This window comes from Ranitomeya imitator, chromosome 10 (genome assembly GCF_032444005.1).
Source record: "Ranitomeya imitator isolate aRanImi1 chromosome 10, aRanImi1.pri, whole genome shotgun sequence".
NCBI lineage: Eukaryota > Metazoa > Chordata > Amphibia > Anura > Dendrobatidae > Ranitomeya > Ranitomeya imitator.
In genome coordinates this window covers 8,503,770-8,526,767 of record NC_091291.1, presented here as the reverse complement: position 1 = coordinate 8,526,767, position 22,998 = coordinate 8,503,770, and the positions used below count along the sequence as shown (strand labels likewise).

At 40.8% G+C, this 22,998-nt stretch overlaps 1 protein-coding gene across 1 annotated transcript; it reads right to left on the bottom strand.

Annotated features, from left to right (window-relative positions):
* Positions 1-2,712: 2,712 nt before the first annotated feature.
* TYROBP (transmembrane immune signaling adaptor TYROBP) lies at positions 2,713-18,481 on the bottom strand. Its single transcript, XM_069742839.1, has 5 exons — positions 18,300-18,481; positions 12,706-12,726; positions 9,637-9,768; positions 5,958-6,010; positions 2,713-5,790 (listed from the first exon to the last, which is right to left on the bottom strand). Exons 1-5 carry the CDS (start codon positions 18,346-18,348, stop codon positions 5,734-5,736), a joined length of 312 nt encoding a protein of 103 aa, XP_069598940.1. The 5' UTR covers positions 18,349-18,481; the 3' UTR covers positions 2,713-5,733.
* Between the last annotated feature and the right edge of the window lie 4,517 nt (positions 18,482-22,998).

Sequence of the window (22,998 nt, the reverse complement as noted above, 5' to 3'; positions counted from 1 at the left end):
CCCAGACACAGGACCGCGGGGTACTCTGTACCGGGTCCTTCAGTTCCCTCAGCTGGGATGTCACGGTGGCCCGACCCGGTCTGTGACCTTGCTAAGGGGCGTCCAATGAAAGGTGATGAAAGTTTGTCAAGTGTTCGCGACGCCACCTGTGGTATTCGGTCAAGGTGACCGACACTGCTTAGGGGTCCGCTGGGGTGATGGAACGGCAGCTAGATGGTATACCTTCCCACAGGTGAAGTATATCCCCAGGGCTTCCCAGAAGTGTAGATGTGGATGGTGGATGGCGCAAGGCAGGGTGAATAACGAGGACACAATGGGTGCAGTCTCTTTACCTTTACTGAAGGCTTCAGCATCCACAGTCCAGGGTGCCGGATGATAGGGTAGGCAGAGTCCGGCCGGTCTGATGGCAATTCCAGAGTCCCCCTGTCCAGGTGAAAATCAGTAGCCTTCCCCTTGCGCACAGTAAAGTAGTAGGTCCCTACGTGCATTAGCCCTCATAGGGTCCTCACTCTTGTTACTCTTCTCTCGGTCCCCCAGATGGATAGGACCAACCCATATGACGGTGGTGGCCTGAGGCTATTTTATAGGGACCCTAGCGTCGCCCCTCCTCCACATTGCCACCTTGTCTGCTTAGGTTCTTAGGTCGGGCAGCCAACTTGAAGATGACTGTCCTGCCGGTCTCTGAAGTAAAGCGTAGAGTCTATTACTCCCTCGGTGTTCCGGCTACCGGATCTGCGCACAGTGGGAGGCAGCCTGCTCCTAGCTGGTCTCCCACTGGTGTTATACTCCTGTTGCTACGACTTCGGTGCTCACTCACTACGACACACTTCCTTTCTTGTCCTTTCCTTGGAGTCTGCCGCAATCAGGTGCAGGCGCAGCTCCGTGTCCTTCTTTCCTTCCTGGGCCTAGCCCAGTCTGCTCCTCTCTTCCTGACTGTCTCCTTCTCCCTCCAGTCAGCTTCTGTCTCGCTTCCTAACCAAACCCCCAGTTTTACCCAAGTGTGAGGAGTGGCCTAATAGATAGAACCCGTAGCTCTCCCTCGTGGCTGGCATGTGAAATGTGTGTGTGGCTGTGATACCTGGCAGGGTGAAGTCCTTTGGTGCCATCAGACGTAACATCGCTCCCCCTGGTGGAAAAATGACATTACTGCAACGACCAGGACTCTGGGGCGCTGCACTGTCCTCACTGTTTCTGGAGCAGATTCCTGGTGCCCTCACTGTCTCTGGAGCAGGGGCCTGGTGCTCTCACTGTCTCTGGAGCAGAGGCCTGGTGCCCTCACTATCTCTGGAGCAGATTCCTGGTGCCGTCACTGTCTTTGGAGCAGGGGCCTGGTGTTCTCACTGTCTCTGGAGCAGAGGCCTGGTGTCTTCACTTTCTCTGGAGCAGATTCCTGGTGCCCTCACTGTCTCTGGAGCAGATTCCCAGTGTCCTCACTGTCTCTGAAGCAGAGGCCTGGTGCCCGCACTGTCTCTGGAGCAGGTTCCTGATGCCCTCACTGTCTCTGGAGCAGAGGCCTGGTGTCCTCACTGTCTCTGGAGCAGAGGTCTGGTGCCCTCACTCTCTCTGGAGCAGATTCCTGGTGCCCTCACTGTCTCTGGAGAAGATTCCTGTTACCCTCACTGTCTCTGGAGCAGAGGCCTGGTGTCCTCACTGTCTCTGGAGCAGATTCCTGGTGTCCTCACTGTCTCAGGAGCAGATTCCTGGTGCCCTCACTGTCTCTGGAGCAGATTCCTGGTGCCTTCACTGTCTCTGGAGCAGATTCCTGGTGCCCTCACTGTCTCAGGAGCAGATTCCTGGTGCCCTGTCTCTGGAGCAGGTTCCTGGTGCCCTCACTGTCTCTGGAGCAGAGACCTGGTGCCCTCACTGTCTCTGGAGCAGATTCCTGGTGCCCTCACTCTCTCTGGAGAAGATTCCTGGTGCCCTCACTGTCTCTGGAGAAGATTCCTGGTGCCCTCTCTGTCTCTGGAGCAGATTCCTGGTGCCCTCACTGTATCTGGAGCAGGTTCCTGGTGCCCTCTCTGTCTCTGGAGAAGATTCCTGGTGCCCTCTCTGTCTCTGGAGAAGATTCCTGGTGCCCTCATTGTCTCTGAAGCAGATTCCTGGTGCCCTCACTGTCTCTGGAGCAGGTTCCTGGTGCCCTAACTGTCTCTGGAGCAGGTTCCTGGTGCCCTCGCTGTCTCTGGAGCAGATTCCTGGTGCCCTCTCTGTCTCTGGAGCAGATTCCTGGTGCCCTCACTGTCTCTGAAGCAGATTCCTGGTGCCCTCACTGTCTCTGGAGCAGGTTCCTGGTGCCCTCATTGTCTCTGAAGCAGATTCCTGGTGCCCTAACTGTCTCTGGAGCAAGTTCCTGGTGCCCTCACTGTCTCTGGAGCAGGTTCCTGGTGCCCTCACTGTCTACAGAAATGTTTGTCCACTGGTAAATGTTTCTGTTTTAATCTGCAATTGTGTGGCCAGTTGTCCTCATCCTTGCTCTTAGATTCTGTCCTGTTTCTCACACATAGAGGCCCCCAATAGGACCTATAGTGCACAGAATTAAGTACACCCCATTGGAAGAAGAACATGTGAATATCCTGGGAATCTTATTTTTGTTTTTCAAGGGTTCATTTATTATACCATGACCCTCTTTTTTTTGTTGTTTGTGCATATATTTGTGTTCCTTCAGAAACTTTGTTATACCATGCCGGAGGAAGAGACCTAAGAAGTCCCGAAAGCTGCTTTGTAAAACCATTAATTTTATTTTTTCAGCCGTTAAAAGGTCTCATAACTACAAGATTATCTGGTTTTTCACACTGAGAGCATTATTTTTTCGACTGGCTAGTACGGTACCAAACCCCTTGTTTTCTTTTTCCAGCCCCGACACTTCTAGTAAGAGCGACTTGAAAAACAAAAATCATCTGAGAAACTATTCTGTCATTTTTTCCTCAAAAAAAAATATTGAAGATATAAACAAAAGGCAAAAATTTTCACAGGTTAAAAAAAGTAAGAAAGTGTTTATAGAAAATACATCCTGGAAACGCGTCGGTTTGTGTCACTTTGAAGGTTGCAATGCAGAAGGTACAGTAGAAGACCACCATGGACCACGGAACCTTGACCAGTTTGGGGGCTTTTGAGTGTTCCCCCTCCATCTCTAGAGCATTTAAACTTTAAGTTACATTGTAACAGTTGGTTGTTGTTACCAATAGTTTAAAGAAAAATCCATCCAGTAATAAGACCGTAGAGGAAAGTGATAGACAACGGAGACAACCGAGATTGTGATCTGCTGGAAGACTCCTACAAGAATCCTTGGTGGCACGGTGGATCTTCGCGATACCCACAAGCTTCTTCTAAATCAATAGTTTTCTCAACCAGTTAGCAGAACCAAGAATGGTCTTTCTGTATCAGGATGAAGATTCTTGGGCGATACTACAAGGCCCCCTTTCCTGGCAAGTGAGAGGTGCCATCATGTCTAGAGTTCATAGGACGGCAATACACACAGTTTGTTGAGGTTCTCCAGCACCACTTCTGCCCCGGAGGTGAGCGTTTCCAATAATGTAATGACCCCGCACAATTGCGAGGAGATGAAAGGCCACTATTGTCCGGTTCTCATAGAATCCATGCTGCCAACAGATGGGATTTAAGTGTCATGTCCAATTTACATTTTTTTTTTAAATATATGTTTCTTAGGCTCTGTACAATGGGAGACTTCATGTATCAACAATGAAAATCCATAAATCTAAAGAAAACAGGTTCAGAACCAAGAGAGTTCTGGTTATATGAGCTTACCATCTATGGGAATTAGAGAGAAGAGAAATGAAAAGGATGAAAGAAAAGGAAAGAGAAGAGAGAGGAAGGGAAAAGAGGAGAGAAGAAAATAGGCAAAGAGAAGAGAGAAAAAGAGTAGAGAGATGAATGGAAAAGAGAAGATAGAAGAGAGAGGAAGGGGAAAGAGAAGAGAGAGGAAGGGGAAAGAGAAGAGAGAGGAAGGGAAAAGAGGAGAGAAGAAAAGAGGCAAAGAGAAGAGAGAAAAAGAGAAGAGAGATGAATGGAAAAGAGAAGAGAGGAAGGGGAAAGAGAAGAGAGAGGAAGGGGAAAGAGAAGAGAGAGGAAGGGGAAAGAGAAGAGAGAGGAAGGGGAAAGAGAAGAGAGAGGAAGGGGAAAGAGAAAAGGAGAGAAGAAGAGAGGAGAAAAAGAGAAGAGAGAGGAATGGGAAAGAGAAAAGAGAGGAAGGGGAAAGAGAAGAGGAGAGAATAACAGAAGAGTGAAGAAACAGAATAGAGAGGAAGGGGAAAGAGAAGAAAGAGCAAGGAAAGAGAAGAGGAGATAAGAGAGGAATGAAGAAAAAGAGAAGAGAGAGGAAGAAAAAAGAGAAGAGGAGAGAAGAGGAGAGGAAAAGATGAGAAAAGAAAAGAGAGGAAAGAAGAAAAAGAGAAAAGAGAGGAAGGGAAAAGAAAAGATAAGAAAAGAATGTCTCCTAGGCTCTGTACAATGAGAGATTACATGTATCAATGACAATCCATAAATCAAAGGAAAACAGATTCAGACAGAATATTTAACAAATACGATCTATGGGAGTGAGAGACAAGAGAAATGGAGATGAGAGAAGAAAAGAAATGGAAAGGGAAGAGATAAAAAGAGAGAGGAAGAGAAAATAGTTGACAAAAGAAGAAGAAAAGAAAAGGAAATAGAAGAGAGAAAAAGAAGAGGAGAGATAAAACAAAAAAGGAAGGAAAACAAAAAAGGGAAGGGAATTGAAAGGAGAAGAGAAGACAAGAAAAGAGGATATGAGAGGAAAAGAGGAGAGGGGAGAGAGGAAAAGACGAGAAAAAGAAAAGAGAAGAAAAGAGAAGTATAGGGTTGAAAAGTGGAGGTTGAACAAAAAGAAGGAAAAAAGGGAAAAAAAGATAAGAGAAGGGAATTAAAAAAAAGAAGGAGAAGAGAAGAAGCAAATACAAGGGAAGAAGAGAAGAAAATTGAAAAGAGAAAGAAAGAGATGATAGGAGTGGAGAGAAGAAAAGGAAAGATAATTAAGAAAAAGAGAAGAGAGGAAGGGAAAGGAAGAGAGGAGAAGAGAGGAAAGAAGAGAAAAGAGAACAGAGGAAAAGAGAAGAGATGAAAGGAGGGGAGAGGAGATGCAAACAGAAGAGAGTAGCGGATAGATTCCATAGACTGAGGATGGCAGTCTGGTTGGTGACATTAGTGATGACGGAGGAGCGGGGACCTCGTGTGTTGGTGTCAGGGCTGTAACATTGTGTTCTCTGGGTGACAAAACACAGAGAGAAGTTTCCTTGTAGATATCAGAGATCAACATGCTGAGAACAAGAGCGTAGGAGAGAAAGTGGCCGGAGAGACCCGCGAGAAGAAGATGTGCTATCCATTTCTATACGCTCTTCCCTCATTATATATGTTGCATACAATGTATCACTGACTGTACACATCAGTGTTTCGGGCGAAGTACTGGCAGATTTAGGTCACACGGGGCCCTGATGCCGCATAACACAGGGAACCGAGGCCTACAACAAGCCCTCTCATTGGGGCTGAGGTCTGACCACAGGTCCTCGTGGCCTCCATAGCACGCGGTGAGATGCCCGGTGTCGTCCTGCTGATTGTTTCAGGACAGTCTAGAAGGGATGAAGCAGGAATGACGACGCAGCAGAGAGAGGGGCGACCTGCCATTCCTATCTCCTTCTTCTCTGTGCGTGAACGGGTAGATAATAGTGAAGACCGAGCATTGAGGAGAACGTCTTCTTTAAAAAGTCAATTGCGCCTCCCACTTAGGTCATTGTAAATGTCAACCCTGTGACCACGAAGCTCCTGAGAAGAGAGCAAGAGACATCATTAAACGGGGTCATCTGACGCTTTCCTCTAAAGAGCCCACCCTCCTCTAAAGAGCGCCCCACTAAGAGGAATAATTCTTACTTTTAGGAAAAGTCCAAAAATTGATTCAACATATGTATAATTACTCTCACATAGGGACTCACTTCATACGTGGCTTCATTGGCTGCAGAATTGTCCTTCATCCTTTTCAGTTTCTCTAATTATAAAAATAGAAGAAGTAATTCAAACATTAATGAAAATGTATTTATTACATCTTAGAAACTAAAAAGACAGTATTGTAGTAGTAATATTCTTGTACATAGGGGCAGTATTATAGTAGTTATATTCCTGTACATAGGGGCAGTATTATAGTAGTTATATTCTTGTACATAGGGGCAGTATTATAGTAGTTATATTCTTGTACATAGGGGCAGTATTATAGTAGTTATATTCTTGTACATAGGGGCAGTATTATAGTAGTTATATTCTTGTATATAGGGGGCAGTATTATAGTAGTTATATTCTTGTACATAGGAGCAGTATTATAGTAGTTATATTCTTGTACATAGGAGCAGTATTATAGTAGTTATATTCTTGTACATAGGGGCAGTATTATAGTAGTCATATTCTTGTACATAGGAGCAGTATTATAGTAGTTATATTCTTGTACATAGGAGCAGTATTATAGTATTTATATTCTTGTACATAGGGGACAGTATTATAGTAGTTATATTCTTGTACATAGGGGACATTATTATAGTAGTTATATTCTTGTACAAAGGGGGCAGTATTATAGTAGTTATATTCTTGTACATAGGAGCAGTATTATAGTATTTATATTCTTGTACATAGGGGGCAGTATTATAGTAGATATATTCTTATACATAGGAGCAGTATTATAGTAGTTATATTCCTGTACATAGGGGCAATATTATAGTAGTCATATTCTTGTACATAGGGGCAGTATTATAGTAGTCATATTCTTGTACATAGGAGCAGCATTATAGTAGTTATATTCTTGTACATAGGAGCAGTATTATAGTACTTATATTCTTGTACATAGGGGACAGTATTATAGTAGTTATATTCTTGTACATAGGGGACAGTATTATAGTAGTTATATTCTTGTACAAAGGGGGCAGTATTATAGTAGTTATATTCTTGTACGTAGGGGCAGTATTATAGTAGTTATATTCTTGTACATAGGGGGCGGTATTATAGTAGTTATATTCTTGTACATAGGGGCAGTATTATAGTAGTTATATTCTTGTACATAGGGGGCGGTATTATAGTAGTTATATTCTTGTACATAGGGTCAGTATTATAGCAGTTATATTCTTGTACATAGGGGCAGTATTATAGTAGTTATATTCTTGTACATAGGAGCAGTATTATAGTATTTATATTCTTGTACATAGGGGGCAGTATTATAGTAGATATATTCTTGTACATAGGAGCAGTATTATAGTAGTTATATTCTTGTACATAGGAGCAGTATTATAGTATTTATATTCTTGTACATAGGGGGCAGTATTATAGTATTTATATTCTTGTACATAGGAGCAGTATTATAGTATTTATATTCTTGTACATAGGAGCAGTATTATAGTATTTATATTCTTGTACATAGGGGGCAGTATTATAGTAGATATATTCTTATACATAGGAGCAGTATTATAGTAGTTATATTCTTGTACATAGGAGCAGTATTATAGTATTTATATTCTTGTACATAGGGGGCAGTATTATAGTATTTATATTCTTGTACATAGGAGCAGTATTATAGTATTTATATTCTTGTACATAGGAGCAGTATTATAGTAGTTATATTCTTGTACATAGGAGCAGTATTATAGTATTTATATTCTTGTACATAGGGGGCAGTATTATAGTAGATATATTCTTGTACATAGGAGCAGTATTATAGTAGTTATATTCCTGTACATAGGGGCAGTATTATAGTAGTCATATTCTTGTACATAGGGGCAGTATTATAGTAGTCATATTCTTGTACATAGGAGCAGTATTATAGTAGTTATATTCTTGTACATAGGAGCAGTATTATAGTATTTATATTCTTGTACATAGGGGACAGTATTATAGTAGTTATATTCTTGTACATAGGGGACAGTATTATAGTAGTTATATTCTTGTACAAAGGGGGCAGTATTATAGTAGTTATATTCTTGTACGTAGGGGCAGTATTATAGTAGTTATATTCTTGAACATAGGGGGCGGTATTATAGTAGTTATATTCTTGTACATAGGGGCAGTATTATAGTAGTTATATTCTTGTACATAGGGGGCGGTATTATAGTAGTTATATTCTTGTACATAGGGTCAGTATTATAGCAGTTATATTCTTGTACATAGGGGCAGTATTATAGTAGTTATATTGTTGTATATAGGAGCAGTATTATAGTAGTTATATTCTTGTACATAGGGGCAGTATTATAGCAGTTATATTGTTGTATATAGGAGCAGTATTATAGTAGTTATATTCTTGTACATACGGGGCAGTATTATAGTAGTTATATTCTTGTACATAGGGGGCAGTATTATAGTAGTTATATTCTTGTACATAGGAGCAGTATTATAGTAGTTATATTCTTGTACATAGGAGCAGTATTATAGTAGTTATATTCTTGTACATAGGAGCAGTATTATAGTAGTTATATTCTTGTACATAGGGACAGTATTATAGTAGTTATATTCTTGTATACAGAGGGCAGTATTATAGTAGTTATATTCTTGTACATAGGTGCAGTATTATAGTAGTTATATTCTTGTACATAGGGGCAGTATTATAGTAGTTATATTCTTGTACATAGGAGCAGTACTATAGTAGTTATATTCCTGTACATAGTGGCAGTATTATAGTAGTTATATTCTTGTATACAGAGGGCAGTATTATAGTAGTTATATTCTTGTACATAGGGGCAGTATTATAGTAGTTATATTCTTGTACATAGGAGCAGTACTATAGTAGCTATATTCCTGTACATAGGGGCAGTATTATAGTAGTTATATTCTTGTATACAGAGGGCAGTATTATAGTAGTTATATTCTTGTACATAGGGGTAGTATTATAGTAGTTATATTCTTGTACATAGGAGCAGTATTATGGTAGTTATATTCTTGTATATAGGGAGCAGTATTATAGTAGTTATATTCTTGTACATAGGGGCAGTATTATAGTAGTTATATTCTTGTACATGGGGCAGTATTATAGTAGTTATATTCTTGTACATAGGGGTAGTATTATAGTAGTTATATTCTTGTACATAGGAGCAGTATTATAGTAGTTATATTCTTGTACATAGGGGCAGTATTATAGTAGTTATATTCTTGTACATAGGGGGCAGTATAATAGTAGTTATATTCTTGTACATAGGAGCAGTATTATAGTAGTTATATTCTTGTACATAAGGGCAGTATTATAGTAGTTATATTCTTGTACATAGGGGCAGTACTATAGTAGTTATATTCTTGTACATAGGGGCAGTATTATAGTAGTTATATTCTTGTACATAGGAGCAGTATTATAGTAGTTATATTTCTGTACATAGGAGCAGTATTATAGTAGTTATATTCTTGTACATAGGGGGCAGTATAATAGTAGTTATATTCTTGTACATAGGAGCAGTATTATAGTAGTTATATTCTTGTACATAGGAGCAGTATTATAGTAGTTATATTCCTGTACATAGGGGCAGTATTATAGTAGTTATATTTCTGTACATAGGAGCAGTATTATAGTAGTTATATTCTTGTTTGTTAGGATAATATATACTCTAATATATAATTGTCATGTTATAGAATATTATGACTTTTATCTCTCACCCTGATATTTCTTCTTTTGTATCTTATTAGATATCCAGAATGCCATGCCTGCAATTGTTAAGGTGATTAAGGCGTCACAGACCACAATTCCAATAATGGTTCCAGTATTGAGCTGAAAACAATTTCCACATCCTGCAAGTAATAAGAATATTTATATTCTCTTTCATCCACAATTATCTCATCTCTCTGCAGTGGGTATCATTTGCTTTGGTAGCATTCCACAAACTCACTCACCCTCGCAGAAATCTCAAACACCTCAACTTACACTCACTCTCTGAATCCCTTCTCCCTCTTACAGACATAGCCTCCCTTCATGACACAGATGCTGGTGCCACTTTTTATAACACCACAATAACAGCAACACTCGATTCGGCCGCCCCCTTCATGCATAGAAAAACTCGTACACTCAACAGGCAGCCCTGGCTAACCAGCCTGACCAAAGAACTGAGGCGGGCTTCCAGGGTAACTGAGCGGCGATGGAAGAGATCTCGTTCTGCTGAGCACTTTATCACATACAAGCCAGCTTCAAGTCCACGCTCACTGCTGCAAAACAAACCTACTTCTTATCTCTCATATCCTCCCTGTCTCACAACCCTAAACAGCTTTTCAACACTTTCAATTCTCTACTCCATCCCCCAGCACCTCCTCCTTTCTCCTCTCAGTTCTGCTGAATACTTCGCCTCTTTCTTTAAGCAGAAGATCGATAACATCAGACAAAGCTTTGGCCCACAGCCCACAATGCCCTTCCTCTTGACAGCTCAGCCCTGTTCTTCCAAAGCCAGCTTCTCCACCATGACAGACGATCAGCTCTCCACCCTTCTGTCAAGATCACATCTCACCACTTGCACGCTTGACCCGCTCCCGTCCCACCTCATCCCTAACCTCGCCAAAGTCTTCATCCCAACCCTAACCCATCTCTTCAACCTCTCACTCACAACAGGTGTCTTCCCCTCATCCTTCAAACACGCATCAATCACACCTATCCTCAAAAAACCCTCCCTCGACCCATCCTCTGTGTCCAGCTATCACCCGATATCCCTTCTCCCTTATGCCTCAAAATTACTCGAACAACATGTCCATCTTGAACTGTCCTCCCACCTCTCCTCCTGCTCCCTCTTTGACCGGATACAATCTGGATTCCGACCCCATCACTCAACTGAAACTGCCCTAACTAAAGTCACCAATGACCTACTAACCGCCAAGAGCAAGCGACACTACTCTGTCCTCTTTCTTCTGGACCTGTCTTCTGCCTTTGATACTGTTGACCACTCCCTCCTGCTACAGATTCTATCATCTCTTGGCATCACAGACTTGGCCCCATCCTGGATCTCATCATATCTAACAGACCGAACATTCAGTGTCTCCCTCTCCCTCACCACCTCCTCACCTCGCCCCTTGTCTGTCGGTGTTCCTCAAGGCTCAGTTCTAGGGCCCCTGCTCTTCTCCATCTACACCTTCAGCCTGGGACAGCTCATAGAATCCCATGGTTTGCAGTATCATCTCTACGCCGATGACACGCAGATCTACCTATCTGGACCCGACCTCACCTCCTTACTCACCAAAATCCCACACTGTCTGTCTGCTATCTCAGTCTTCTTTTCTGCTCGCTTTATAAAACTGAACATGGACAAAACAGAATTCATCATCTTTCCCCCATCTCACTCTACCCCTCCACCAGGCCTATCCATTAATGTCAATGGCTGCTCACTTTCCCCGGTCCCACACACTCGGTGCCTTGGGGTGATCCTTGACCCTACCCTCTTTCAAGCCACATATCCAAGCCCTTGCCTCCTCTTGCCGATTCCAACTCAAAAATATTTCCCTGATCCACGCATTCCTTGATCAAGAAACTGCAAAAATGCTTGTGCACGCCTTTATCATCTCCCGCCTTGACTACTGCAACCTCCTGCTCTGTGGCCTCCCCTCTAGCACTCTGACACCCCTCCAATCCATCCTACACTCTGCTGCCCGACTAATCCACCTGTCCCCTCGCTATTCTGCGGCCTCTCCTCTCTGTCAAGCCCTTCACTGACTTCCAATTGCCCAGAGACTACAGTTTAAAACCCTATGACATACAAAGCCATCCACAACCTGTCTCCTCCATACATCTGTGACCTCGTCTCCCAGTACTTACCTACACGCAACCTCCGATCCTCCCAAGATCTCCTTCTCTACTCCCCTCTCATCTCTTCTTCCCACAACCACATTCAAGACTTCTCTCGTGCTTCCCCCATACTCTGGAACTCTCTACCCCAACACATCAGACTCTCACCTATCACGGAAACCTTCAAAAGGAACCTGAAGACCCACCTCTTCTGACAAGCCTACAACCTGCAGTGATCCTTAGCCTGCTAAACCACTGCATGACCAACTCTACCCTCCCCTAATGTATCCTCACCCATCCCTTGTAGACTGTGAGCCCTCGCTGCAGGGTCCTCCCTCCTTCTGTACCTGTGTGTGCCTTGTTTTACTCATGTTTATTGTACTTGTCTATATTTGCCCTGTTCACATGTAAAGTGCCATGGAATAAATGGCGCTATAAAAGTTGATAGTAATAATTCCTTGAAGAGTGAATCTTTCTGTTTATTTTTTAAACTTTTGAAAGTAAACTTTTTTTCATTTATTACCCATGAACCTATGCAAACCTAGCCTTGTCAGCAATACACTATATTACCTTATATGCTTCATTCTCTCTTATTTACCACCCTGAAAGTGTTATTTAAACTATCTTCTTTGTGGTCCTTTAGAAGCTGCTCAGAACTGCTGCTCGAACAATAATTCGTACTAAACACGATTTACAAACATTCTCCTTGTCTGTGGTTCTCTGCTGCCCTTCCCCTGTGCTCTATGTTTGTAAATAGGGATTCACTGCAGATTCTTGCTAGAGCAGCAGTGCAAAGCAGCTTCTAAAAGAGCAGTGAAAACACCAATATTGGCAAAAAAAAAGAAGGAAAACAAGATAATGGAATTTATTTTTCAATATTGTTGAATAATTAGGCAATAGATACAATTTAAGTGCCCTTTAATGACTCAATATCTAACCAGTATTTGTTTGAAAGTATCGCTTACCTTCTTGAGCTAAAACAGAACCTAATGGAAAAAAAAGAAGAAAAGAGATTGTGTCATAAAGCGAATATATAAATAAGAAATTGATGGAGGTGCAAACATCTGCTGCCAAATTTAAAGTATATAATATGTGACAAAAGACCGAACAGGAAGCGCTACACCTCAAAGCTCCGGTTTATTTAGTAAGTGTCCAGTTATGTGGTTATCTAACTAACTATGTATTGCATGGTCTGCAAAATTCATAAACTGGATGGCAGAAAGGTATAGTGACTATACATTACAAAATATGTGGCCGCTTTTAGTACGGAGGGTAGAGAGTCACCTTAAATTAAAGAAACACTCCATCCAAACTGCTTCTACCAGATACTATTTGCTCAATCCTTTTTTTAATATTATTATTATTATTATTATTATTATTATTATTATTATTTTTCTTGGTGAAAATTGCCATGAATTTCGTTTTTCAATTTTTACAACTGTATTTTTATATATTTATTTTCTTATTTACACTTATTTGTTGAAACATTCAATTGAATTTATTTTCAATTATTCAAACATTATTATTAATTTATTTATTCATTTATTTTACTCTTATTTCTATAAACATTCATTTGTTTCCATATAGGAAACCCATAAAAATGCCCCGAGCCTAAAATACCTAGATCTTGCAGAATTGAAGAAAAAATTAAATCAACAATTCTGATTCTATATTATTACTTTTATAAATTAAATTTAGAAAAAAAAAATGTAAATGATAAAAAATACAACAAGGACAAGAAAAAATAACCCCTTCATGAACTTTGACAAACGTGTACTTCAAAGGTCGCGTCCCTGCCTTTGATTCGGTCTCCTGCATCTTTTCCGACACATGATGGCTGATTTAATCAGCCATCATGTGCCTTTAATACCGAGGTGGGACGGAGTCTATGGCTGTTAACTTGTTAAATTGTCGCTGTCATTTTCTGACATCATTATTTAACAAACGAGCACGACATTCCCCGCTCCCATTGGCGTGACTGATGTGATAAAAAAAGTGGTAAAAAAGTGTTAAAAAATTTAAAATAAAAAAAGTTTAAATCAAAAGTTTAAAGTTTAAATTGCTCCATTAAAAATAAAACAAACAAAAAAATAAGAAGATACACATATTTGGTTTTGCTGCATTCATAAACATCCGATCCATCAAAATATAAAGCAAATTAATCCAATCGCTAACAACAAAAAATGTTAAAACGTCGGAATTAAATAAAATTTTTAGCTGCGTTAAAGTGCAATAACAGGCGATCAAAAAGTCGTATTTACCGCAATTTGGTATCATTAAAAACGTCAGCTCGGGGCGCAAAAAAAAAATCCTCATATGGCCATATTGATGGAAAAATAAAAAAGTCATCGCTCTTGGAAGAAGAGGAGGAAAACACAAAAATGGGAAGTGTAACTGCCAAAAATTGCATCTTTCTCCTTTTTTTTTTATTTCTTGGGGCAGAAATTTTAGGAGTTTCTGATATCTTCTCCGAACCTCCCACTTCTTCAGAATTCATAATAGTTATTATTTCTGCATTTTTCATAAATGACGATGAATAAGAAGTTGTTACAAATGTAAAAAAAAAATAAAAAAAATATATGCTTTTTTGGTTCGGTTTTATCAGTTTCCATTTGGGTTTTCAGTGCTTTTTTTTTTAAGGTTTTTTTTATGCATTTTTAATTACAATAGAGGATATTTTTTACATGTTTCTGTTGCAGAAAATCTTGTCGGAAAATGTATCAAAATCCACAATTAAAAAAAAAAAAAATTTCAAAAACGTGATTTTTGCAAGCAGAAAACACCCAAAGAATCGATATGATTCAGCATTGTGGATGCTTGCAATCAGATTTGAAGCATTTTTCACGTGGATTTTGGCACAGAATCCGCTCTTAAAAATTCTGCGCGTGCATTTCCTTACACATCGTGCCACAAAACAATACGCTGTTTAGTCCCTAGTACAAAATAATGTAATAAATATGATAAAAACTGTCATTTCCATTGTTTTATGTATTTAGAAAGACATTTCCAGAGCTAATTTTGGCCTTCAGGACACGACAAATGTCTTATCCTTTTCTTTGGCCATCAGGATACGAGCGCACAAAGGGATTTTTTAACCTTTTTTTTGTGCCGCCCGTGTGCCAACTGGGTACCACACGGACCGTGCAGGAGACAGGGCTACAAGTAAGCGCTGTCCCCTGCTTTGGGTGCTGAAGCTCCATTCATTTCTTCTCTCCAGCAGCGTCGCTGGAGAGAAGATATGAAAAATCATTTTTTTTTGGTGTTTAAAATAAAGATCCCTCTCCCCAACCCCCTCCCACCCCCTGTGCGCCCGCCCGCTGTTAATAAAATACTCACCTAGCTCCCTCGCTGCTTGCTCTCTGCGTCGCAGCTCCTCCTGTATGAGCGGTCACGTGGTACCGCCCATTACAGTGATGAATATGCGGCTCCACCCCTATGGGAGGTGGATTCCGGTACCGGAATTATCTGGACGTGTGAGACTGGCCTTATATTGTAAAAAATGACGCTCAAAAAAGGGGAACGTAAGAAGAGCGAAACAGCGCCGTTCTTATGTTCTTATATTCCCTTTTTTTGAGCGTCATTTTTATTTTCGGTTTCAGATGTTCACGCGTTTATTCGAGTCACTTCTTTGAAGAATCTCCTGCTCCAAACTGAGCACTGTTCAGTCCAAAAACACTTAAAATAAATGTTTTAAGTCTACGTGCATGCTAAGCTTTTTTAAGAGTTTTTTGAGCAGAAACTCTTTAAATTCTCCGCCAAATACCAAAATTCTGCAAAAACTTTTCGGCTCAGTTTCTGCTCTAAAAACTCTGCAAAAAAAAAAAAGACGAATACCCTAAAGCCGCTTAAGGAAATGCATTACTAAACAAAAACCTCCTAAAAAAACTCCCCAAAAACGTGTGCACGCTACGTCTTTAAGAAGTTGCTGAACAGCCCAGGTTTTTCTTGGCAGCTCTGACATCATTTTCCGGCATCTTTTTTCTATGGTATAAATTATAATTAGTGAAGTGAAGAATAAAAAATAAAATTTTAACTGCTTCTGAACCTTGAAATGGTTAAAACAAGTAATAAAACACTTAACAAGTGCAAACAGACAACACAGGGACTGATTGTAAGCTCGTCTGAACAGGTGCTTAGGCTAAGTTTGCAAGTTGCATATTTGGTCCAGATTAAATCACATTGGGGATAATTTTTGGACTCATTGGGGATAATTTTTGGACTCGAATTAACTTGGATTTCAAAGTCACCAAATCTGCAACGATATAAGACAAGCACAGAGTTTGTTGCAGATAAACTGCGAAAAATCTACTGTTAATGTTTCATCTGTATATTTTTAGGGTACAAATAACTTTTCGATCACCTTGTTACAAGGGGTTTTTTTTTTTAGGAGGTTGGGATGAACTTTTTTGTTTGACATTTATGAGATAGGAAACATTGAGGGTTTTTTATTTCCTTTTTTCAAAATGTTTAACTAATTTTAGAATTGGTGATAATAATCTATTTGGTTGATATGGTTACAACAATATGGCTGCCGTTGGATAATGTTTTCCAAAAAGTTTCCAAAAGTTTCCATAACTTTCTTGCAGGTTAGATTTCAGTTTTGTAACAAGACCTTCCTGTCTAGTGTAGACCGGTAATCATCGAAAAGACTGACAATACTCAAAGCAAGTTGACGTTAGACAAAACCCCTTTAAATGTAGTCATTTTGTCTGACAATTGTAGCACCTCCCCTTTATCGGCTGTCGTCACCGATTATGCATTATCAAGCGGCCCCCATTCCCATTCTACCCCATACTATAGGTCAACCATATTCCTTTTATGGGGCTTCTAGAAGGCTTGAACACCCAAGAGTAAGAATCGTGGGTGGAAAATGATTTCAGTCCCGTCATCGGAAACTATAGACACATTATTGTATTTTGTTGATTTTACAGAATTTTATTTGCACATTATGTTGAGTAATTTCCAAACTTTTTTTAGAGTCTCATAAATTAGGGGAAGTGAATGATTCGTTGTTGGTGGACACGATTTCAACATGATAAAATAAACTCGTAAAGAAAAGTTTTAAGAAAATCTACATTCACCGAAAAAATTAATTATTTGGTAAATATTTATAATCTATAAGAAAGTTTAATCGTTTTGTTTTTGCAGTCAAACATGCTGCATTCTCACATGGTGGATCTGTCCACATCCTCGAGGCCCCGTCTTATCTCCACTAGCCCCGATCCTGCTTGATAGGAATACTTTGTAATGTTTTTTCCAGCTTGTCCATGGCCACCAATTCGTCTCAGAGGTCTTCATCTGAAGGGTATGTTCACACTGAGTCTAATTTCTGAGTTTTTGGAGAAGTTCTCAAGAAGTTTCGAGGAGGATTTTGTAGAGTTTCCACAAAAAAAAACTCAACCCAGCCTCAATGGTGGTATTGCATTTCGTTCCTACTTACCTTGGTGGACCTGAGCTGCAGTACCAGAAATGACCTGTAGACAAGTGTGGCGCTGTTTTGGAAAGAAGGAAGCCATTTTGTTTCTAATCTTAGATAAGTCCTTCTAAATATCCAAAGAGCTGAACCCCAAGACTTTGTCTATTTCTCACTGTTCCAATCACCATCTTCTTCTTATAACAACAGTCCTGCTTTTAGGGACTGTCCACAAAACCAAATCTTGAGTCTTTGATCATGCTGTAAGACCACATCTTAATCCCACCAATAATTGGAACATCGAGCTAGAAAGTGGCAAATTCACGACAACAGCAATTCCTCTCCCAGTCCTGGTTGACTTATCACTTTTTATCCAGATTTCTATGAACCAACTTTAATAGTTATGATTGATCATGATACATTCGGTCATATCGTCTATTCCAGAGTCAAAACTTTGATGTGAATCTGCTCTTAACAAGATATGGAGATTAGGAACTCTATCATCCAAACCGGAGAAAATTTTACCCAAATTTTCTTTACTAAAACCTTTGTTCCAAAGAGACGGTTACACGGATTGATCAAAGTATCGACTAACAATTCCATTTATATCCACATCAGTAAGCGGAGAAACAAATTTTCAAACGTTTCTAGGAGATTGTCCATATTTTTACAGTTGATCGGAGATATCATTAACACATTTTTGGGTTCCTAATTTATAGGGACCTTTATGTATCAAGCGTCGCCGTATCGTATGTATCATATAATTCTTCTATGAGCTTTTACATGAATTAGAGGGTTAACCTTAACCCTAACCCTGAGTAATCCTTCATGAGCCCCATGAGTCATCCCTTCCTGACCATGACTAGGTGGTCAGGATAAATCTTCTACTCGTAGAAGATGAGATACCAGATTAGAGTGGAGGTACTCAACATGAAGGATAGAGATAGACATCGGAGAGATAATATCCAAAGAGTGCTCCTCCAATAAGTGATATCAGGTGCCAGGTATCGGAGGAGGGCTATCGTCTTTGGGATATTATCTATAGTAGACCTAGTTGAGGTCAGACTTGGATTTCGCACCCTCAGAATGTTCTTCTATTTTCTAGATAGATAATTAGATATATGATAGATATTAGGAATCACTTACCCAGTATTGTTGTTAGGGACAAGAAGAAGACGAGTACTGGCGCAGACATCTTTCCTCAGGTGGGACCTTCTACTAGAAGTTGAGGGTGTCTTCACCCCGACATTGACCACTCCCGGGTGGCTGCAGCCGGTGTCCCTTCTAAATCTGCTCTAATGCTGACTTTTCATTGTGAAACCGATGTGTGCATTACTGAACGTCCGTCTTACAAGAGGAAGTGTGTGTGCTCATTACGAGATGCGCTCCTTGGCAGAGGACCCTAAGCTCTGGCCAGAAGAGGAAAGGCTGAGTTACAAAACCACATCTTGAGCTTTGCTCAATAACTGCTAGTGGTGGAGGATGGGTTCCTGCAAACCTAGGGGTTATTCACTGCATGGAGATGTCCTAACTATAAGGGTCCCTGCAATACTCCCTGGGCCCATTCATGCTGGTGACCTTAGGAGGACAACTCAGGATGGCTCACCAGGTGGCACAAGGGCAACCACCACCGGCTGGACATTCGCAACCCATCTGAGGTTGTGTGGTTATTGGTATAGATTCCTCTTGACGTGTTGTGTCCCAGATTGGGCCTTTCACTTCCCCATCAGCTCAACTTTTGTTTCATTGTACCTTTAATATAAAAGGGATCCTGATAAATCTTTGTTGACCGTCTTCGGCCACATCCTCGTCTATGGGACCTTAAAGGGAATATTCTCCCAAAGTGTAAAATCGGCCTTTTATTAGTGAATATATTAGTGATATATTCAGATATCTCTCATCTGCTGTTTCAGTGATGGGAAAATCTGTCTTCACTATAGACGGATTTTACCCTTTAATTAAGAAAAAAATCTGTCTGGGCGGAGACAGGAGCACTTGTCTCTAATAACATATATTACAAAGTTTCTCAATTTCATCTGTATCATTGATTTATGGAGGAAAAAAAGTGAAACTGACAGCTACCCTTTAACCCCTTCCCAACATATTACATCATATGCCGGTTCCCTGACTTTGATGGCAGATGATGGCAGATTTAATCCATTTTTTATGCAGGCTCCGGCAATGAGCCCGCATCTTTTCAATAACAGACGACCAAAAGATCATATCTATGCCAAAATGGTATCGATAAAAACGTCTGCTCGGCGAGCAAATAAATGAGCCCTCACCCAACCCCAGATCACGAAATATGGAGATGCTATAGGTCTCGGAAAATGGCGCCATTATTTTTTTTATTTTATTTTTTACAAATTTTGGATTTTTTTTCACCACTTAAATAAAAAAAAAGCCTAGACATGTTGGGTGTCTATGAACTCATAATGACCTGGAGAATCATAATGGCAGCTCAGTTTTAGCAATTAGTGAACCTAGCAAAAAAGCCAAGGAAAAAACAAGTGTAGGATTGCACTTTTTTTGCAAATTTCGCCACATTTGGAACTTTTTTTTCCCGTTTTCCAGTACACAACATGGTAAATTCAATGGTGTCGTTCAAAAGTACAACTCGTCCTGCAAAAAACAAGCCCTCACATGGCCATATATATATATATATTTGGGCTCTTCGCTGACTATCAGAGGGTGAATTATTTCCTCTGGGTGGAAGTCCCTTTTAAATACCATTGAATAGCACACAGCAGTGCTGCAGTGTAGTAACGCCTGCCGAGCACCCAGCCGGCTCCACTACATGCGAAAACCACACGACATCCTGCAGCCGTTGTGTCACACATCTAGTGTTGCCTCCGCTAAGCAAATAAGATGGCGATAGGAGGTTAGAGTAATCAGACCTGCGGAGAGCAGCGCATGACCAGAGACTGAGCGGAGAACACGGAGCAGAGTCTTGTGATGAGTGACTCAGGACAAACACGTCTCATCTTACACAACAACTGCGCAAGGAAAGCAGATAAATGACTGACAGCGATAATCCAACATGGCCCCGACACATGGAGGACATAGAATAACACGACATTGTAATCCAGGGTCTACAGAGCTGGAAACCCCTAATGGTGTATAGAGACGAGGGAGAAAGGGGTCACTGCCCATCAATAACCCAAATACATTACTGATCCTGAGTTACCTCCTGTATTATACCCCAGAGCTGCACTCACTATTCTGCTGGTGCAGTCACTGTGTACATACATTACATCACTGATCCTGAGTTACCTCCTGTATTATACAACAGAGCTGCACTCACTATCCTGCTGGTGCAGTCACTGTGTATATACATTACATTACTGATCCTGAGTTACATCCTGTATTATACTCCAGAGCTGCACTCACTATTCTGCTGGTGCAGTCACTGTGTACATACATTACATTACTGATCCTGAGTTACATCCTGTATTATACTCCAGAGCTGCACTCACTATTCTGCTGGTGCAGTCACTGTGTACATACATTACATTACTGATCCTGAGTTACATCCTGTATTATACTCCAGAGCTGCACTCACTATTCTGCTGGTGCAGTCACTGTGTACATACATTATATTACTGATCCTGAGTTACATCCTGTATTATATCCCAGAGCTGCACTCACTATTCTGCTGGTGCAGTCACTGTGTACATACATTACATTACTGATCCTGAGTTACATCCTGTATTATACTCCAGAGCTGCACTCACTATTCTGCTGGTGCAGTCACTGTGTACATACATTACATTACTGATCCTGAGTTACATCCTGTATTATACTCCAGAGCTGCACTCACTATTCTGCTGGTGCAGTCACTGTGTACATACATTACATTACTGATCCTGAGTTACATCCTGTATTATACCCCAGAGCTGCACTCACTATTCTGCTGGTGCAGTCACTGTGTACATACATTACATTACTGATCCTGAGTTACATCCTGTATTATACCCCAGAGCTGCACTCACTATTCTGCTGGTGCAGTCACTGTGTACATACATTACTGATCCAGAGTTACATCCTGTATTATACTCCAGAGCTGCACTCACTATTCTGCTGGTGCAGTCACTGTGTACATACATTACATTACTGATCCTGAGTTACATCCTGTATTATACTCCGGAGCTGCACTCACTATTCTGCTGGTATAGTCACTGTGTACATACATTACAATACTGATCCTGAGTTACATCCTGTATTATACCCCAGAGCTGCACTCACTATTCTGCTGGTGCAGTCACTGTGTACATATATTACATTACTGATCCTGAGTTACATCCTGTATTATGCCCCAGAGCTGCACTCATTATTCTGCTGGAGTAGTCACTGTGTACATACATTACATTACTGATCCTGAGTTACATCCTGTATTATACTCCAGAGCTGCACTCACTATTCTGCTGGTGCAGTCACTGTGTACATACATTACATTACTGATCCTGAGTTACATCCTGTATTATACTCCAGAGCTGCACTCACTATTCTGCTTGTGCAGTCACTGTGTACATACATTACATTACTGATCCTGAGTTACATCATGTATTATACTCCAGAGCTGCACTCACTATTCTGCTGGTGCAGTCACTGTGCACATACATTACATTACTGATCCTGAGTTACATCCTGTATTATACTCCAGAGCTGCACTCACTATTCTGCTGGTGCAGTCACTGTGTACATACATTACATTACTGATCCTGAGTTACATCCTGTATTATACTCCAGAGCTGCACTCACTATTCTGCTGGTGCAGTCACTGTGCACATACATTACATTACTGATCCTGAGTTACATCCTGTATTATACTCCAGAGCTGCACTCACTATTCTGCTGGTGCAGTCACTGTGTACATACATTACTGATCCAGAGTTACATCCTGTATTATACTCCAGAGCTGCACTCACTATTCTGCTGGTGCAGTCACTGTGTACATACATTACATTACTGATCCTGAGTTACATCCTGTATTATATCCCAGAGCTGCACTCACTATTCTGCTGGTGCAGTCACTGTGTACATACATTACATTACTGATCCTGAGTTACATCCTGTATTATACTCCAGAGCTGCACTCACTATTCTGCTGGTGCAGTCACTGTGTACATACATTACATTACTGATCCTGAGTTACATCCTGTATTATACCCCAGAGCTGCACTCACTATTCTGCTGGTGCAGTCACTGTGTACATACATTACATTACTGATCCTGAGTTACCTCCTGTATTATACTCCAGAGCTGCACTCACTATTCTGCTGGTGCAGTCACCGTGTACACACATTACATTACTGATCCTGAGTTACATCCTGTATTATACTCCAGAGCTGCACTCACTATTCTGCTGGTACAGTGACTGTGTACATACATTACATTACTGATCCTGAGTTACATCCTGTATTATACCCCAGCGCTGCACTCACTATTCTGCTGGTGCAGTCACTGTGTACATACATTACATTACTAATCCTGAGTTACCTCCTGTATTATACTCCAGAGCTGCACTCACTATTCTGCTGGTGCAGTCACTGTGCACATACATTACATTACTGATCCTGAGTTACATCCTGTATTATACCCCAGAGCTGCACTCACTATTCTGCTGGTGCAGTCACTGTGTACTTACATTACATTACTGATCCTGAGTTACATCCTGTATTATACCCCAGAGCTGCACTCACTATTCTGCTGGTGCAGTCACTGTGTACATACATTACATTACTGATCCTGAGTTACATCCTGTACTATACCCCAGAGCTGCACTCACTATTCTGCTGGTGCAATCACTGTGTACATACATTACATTACTGATCCTGAGTTACAT

Coding starts and splice junctions, on each gene's coding strand:
- TYROBP (XM_069742839.1), bottom strand. CDS start 18,348: ATGTCTGCGCCAGTACTCGTCTTCTTCTTGTCCCTAACAACAATACTG. Junction 9,769..12,705: donor TTCTGTTTTAGCTCAAGAAG/GTAAGCGATACT, acceptor TATTACTTGCAG/GATGTGGAAATTGTTTTCAG. Junction 5,791..5,957: donor CCAATGAAGCCACGTATGAA/GTGAGTCCCTAT, acceptor CTCTCTTCTCAG/GAGCTTCGTGGTCACAGGGT.